Source organism: Plasmodium reichenowi, chromosome 11, assembly GCF_001601855.1.
Source record: "Plasmodium reichenowi strain SY57 chromosome 11, whole genome shotgun sequence".
NCBI classification, from domain to species: domain Eukaryota; phylum Apicomplexa; class Aconoidasida; order Haemosporida; family Plasmodiidae; genus Plasmodium; species Plasmodium reichenowi.
Genome location: NC_033656.1, coordinates 321,141 through 325,683, shown reverse-complemented (window position 1 = coordinate 325,683; position 4,543 = coordinate 321,141). Strand labels below are relative to the sequence as shown.

Below are 4,543 nucleotides of genomic sequence, written 5' to 3'. Positions count from 1 at the left end.
CCATATATATATATATATATATATATATATATATATGTGAAAAAAATATATTTCTTTCTTCTTTTTTAAACATTTAAATGAACAATTAAAATATGTTTATTAAAAGGATTTATATAAATATTTTGTAAAATGCAAAAAAAAAAAAAAAAAATTACATACTTTGTCCAAAAATAAAAATAATATATATATATATATTTTTATTTATTTGTTCATTCATTTATTTCGTTTTATTCACTTATTTTCGATTTAATATACATGGTATTCCAATTTGTGCAAAGCTGAGCATACTTATTAAATTTGGGGCGCCACTTTTTTTATGATCTTAATATGGATGTATCTATATTAATTTTTTGAAATACATTTGAATTTTTTTGTTTGTCATGTACATATTTAATAACTTTTTTGTATTCTTGTTTAAAGTTTGTGTCATCATTAGTTTTATTGTAATAATCTTGGCATATATCTATTAAATAATGTAATGTTTCCTCTGAGACGTCTATATTTTGTGCCTCATAATAATATAGATATTTGTCTAACATATATGTAAATAGTATTATATTATCAGTATTTGATTGGATAGCAATTTCTGCATTTTTTATACTTTTCTGTAAACATTCGATAACTTTGTTGTTATTTCTGTATTTTTTATTTTCCCAGTATAAATGGGAGCATTTTAATACCCCAATACATTGATCTTTTTTTTTTAATAATTTATTAGCATGTTGTGTTAATTTCAGAGCAATATTATTATAGTTTTCATTATCGAGAAGATTAATATGTGTACATAATATACCTACAATCCATACAATACAATCAAATTGTTGAGCTGATATATTAATATCTTCTTCATAAATAATTAAAGGTTGTGTAATGAATTCATAACAAATTGCTTCTAAATTATCAAACGTTAAAAATTCATGAGTTTGTACAAAACTATTATAATTATTTACAACAATAGCACTATATAAAAATAATTTGAATGTTACAATAGGCATTTGGCTAGCTACTGTTAATAAATTGGTATGAATAAATTTGAATATATTTTTGACATACATATTATATTGATTAATTTTTTTTTCATCTAGTGCAAAATTATTTTGATTATTATGTAAATAATTATTTAAATTTTGTTTATCATTATCATTTGGATAAATATTATATGAATCGGAAGAATTAATAAAATCTTCTTTTTTTTCATTATCCATAGTATGATTATTATTGCTATTACTATTGCTATGATTATTACTATTATTATTGCTATTATTATTATTATTATTATCATTATCATTATCATTATTATTATTACTATTAATAGTGTCAATAGTATTCATATTGTTGTTTTTATCATCATTTTGATTGAAATGATCTTCTTGACCTAGTTTGGTTATCTGGGTTACAACATGAAGAAGTGTAAATATAATAGTTGGTAATAAATGTACTAAATAGGTACTATTCGAAATATATTTATAAAATAACATACATATATTATATTTTTCTTCAATATTTTTTGTATTGGTAATAATATGAAAGAATTTACATATTTTTTCACATGTATATGCAGAATTATTATTTTCTAAATTAAATATATCTTCATCATTGTTTTTATTTTTTTTCTCTTTTTCATGAAAAATATAAGAAATATATTTCAATATTTTTTCTACATCTTCATATGTTATATATTTTTTTTTACATTCTATAATAGCATCAATAATATCTAAGCTTAATTTTTTTTTATGTTTTTCTGTTATACTATTTAATAAGGTTTGCATATTTCTTGCATTTAAAGCACTTAACCCTAAATAATTAAATGGAAGTACAATAATACTAATAATCTCTTCACATATTGTATCATTATTCATATTTACATTTGAAACAATTGTATATGGTAATGCAAATAATTTACTAATAATAATATCATCATCATATATACGTATACATAAAAATATAAACTCGTATATAACTTGCAGCATTTTTACGACATTATTTACAAACTCGTCTGTATTTACAATGGTACAATTTTTGCCTGTATTATTTTTATTAAGATCATTATTATTAATATGTCCCATATTATTAATAATATTATTATTAAGATCATTATTAGTTTGGTTCATATTTTCAATTTTGATGTGTCCATTTTGTACACTTCCTTTGGATATGTTATATCTATCTTCATTATGATTATTATAATAATAATTATTATTATTATTGTTATTATTATTGTTCTTGTTATTATTATTGTTATTATTATTATTATTGTTGTTATTATTATTATTGTTGTTATTATTGTTGTTATTATTATTTTTATTATTATTATTATTATTATCATCACCATCATTATTATTATCATTATTATTTATTATATCCTTTGCCTTCCCTTTGGAAAGGTCGTTATGGGTATATCCATGGTGATCCTCATTAGGAGACCTATTAATCGAATCGTTATAATTAACCTTGGTATAGGTATCCAAGGTTCTATTGACATACACTACCAAGTGATCATAAAACAAATTAAATATATCAATATCTTTGGGTAAATCACATTTATTATTAGCTTCAATAAATGATCTTAATCTCTTCAATAATGTAATAAGTATACTTTTAAAATCTAAACTAGTGTTCATTTTTAATATAGCATTTAATAATATTTCTAAACTATATATATGACATTCATCACTGAATACTTGTACTATGGATTCAAAAATATATTGTTGTATTAAAGAATCATTAATATTAGATAAATATAATAATATTTTAGGTAGACAATTTTCAATATAATATTGTTTCGTCATTCCTTCTAATTGAGACATTCTTACTAATATAGATCCAACTAACATTTTTACATCCATCTTTTCTTTTAATATTTTTATTTTACTATTCACAGTATTATCATCTTGTATCATGTTTGCTACCTTAAGAACTTTATCATTCATACGACTCCATAATTTTAAACTTTCATAAAAATTTGTTAATAAAAATTCAAAAGCATCATTAATATCTCCTCCTCCCGCTTCTTCGTATTCACTACCTGTATCTGGTATCCTATCCTTACACATTTGTATTAAAAAATATCTCAAAAATAATCCTCTTAATGGATGCTGTACACCTTTACATAATTCAGTCATATCTTTTAATATATACTTTGCTTTTATATCTTTATTCTTTATATAATTCCTACCAACTATAATTAATAAATATAAACGTGGAATAATATTTCCGGCATGTTGTACGCTCTCATATATGTCGATAAATTTCTTCTTATGCTTCTTCTTGTCGCTAATAAAGTTATCTAAATGTTGTAGTTCGTTGAATATTAGCATGTACAATTCATAATAATATTTGGGGGATAGGTGAGACGTCCTTAGTTCACACAACATATTGGAGGCATATTTTAGTGTATCTCTAAGTGAGCCATTTTCCTAAAAAGAAAATAAAATAAAAAAAAATATATATGTATATATATTTATACATAAATATTTGTATATATATATATATATATATATATTTTTATATATTTATATTTTTATATATTTATATATTTATATATTTATATCCTTATATTTTTTTTTTTTTTTTTTTTTTTTTTTTTTTTAAAATATTCACATTTTCATTTCTTCAAAACCTTTTGTGTACTTACCAGTGCTTGCTTCATATAGAAGCTTTGTTCTTTTACAACAAAAATACATTCGTCCAAAAATTTTTTTTGATCTATTGTATTCATGTTACTAATATGATTATTATGATTATTATTATCTTTATACGTACTCATTATTATTCTTTTAAGCGGAAAAAATTAAAAAAGAAAATAAAACATAAATAAATTCACATATATATAATTATACCCTATTTTGTAATATGAAGAAAAGTATATAATATGACACTATACCCACCTCTTTCATTCATATATAAATAAATAAATAAATAAATAAATAAATAAATATATATATATATATATATATTTATATATGAATATATTTTATTTTTAATTAGAAAAAGTAAAACAAAAAAGGAAACTATTATATATATGTAAATATATTAATATCAAAAAAAAAAAAAAAAAAATAATAATAAATAAAATTCAACATATTTTATTATATTTTTATATAACGTTCATAGTTCATCCCTTATTCTTTATTCTTTATCCTTTTATCCTCAATTCACTTAATATATATAATTTTGACAAAAAAAAAAATAAAAAAAATATATCATGTAAACATTTTATTTCTGTTCAATATAAAAAGAATTATATCCAATTAAAAGAAAAATAGAAGTACCATTTTACAATATGAAAAATAAAAAAGAAAAAAAAAAAAGGGTAAAAAAAAATGGAATAAAAAAATAATTTTTCATACTAATATATATTTTATTATATATAGTGTGTACATACTTGAAGATAATCTTTTAAATTTAAAAACATATTAGGCAAAAAAAAAAAAAAAAAAAAAAAAAAAAAAAAAAATATATAATAAAAAATATATATATATTTTTTTATTTTTTTTTTTTTTTTTTTATTTTTTTTTTTTTTTTTTTTTTTTTTTTTTTTTTT

General features: G+C 19.4%; 1 protein-coding gene across 1 annotated transcript; it reads right to left on the bottom strand.

The window, feature by feature from the left end:
* Positions 1-314: 314 nt before the first annotated feature.
* Positions 315-3,766, bottom strand: PRSY57_1109000 (vacuolar protein sorting-associated protein 35, putative; the record flags this gene model as incomplete). The annotated part of the gene is made up of 2 exons (XM_020114931.1): positions 315-3,416; positions 3,635-3,766. 2 exons carry the CDS (start codon positions 3,764-3,766, stop codon positions 315-317), a joined length of 3,234 nt encoding a protein of 1,077 aa, XP_019970300.1.
* Between the last annotated feature and the right edge of the window lie 777 nt (positions 3,767-4,543).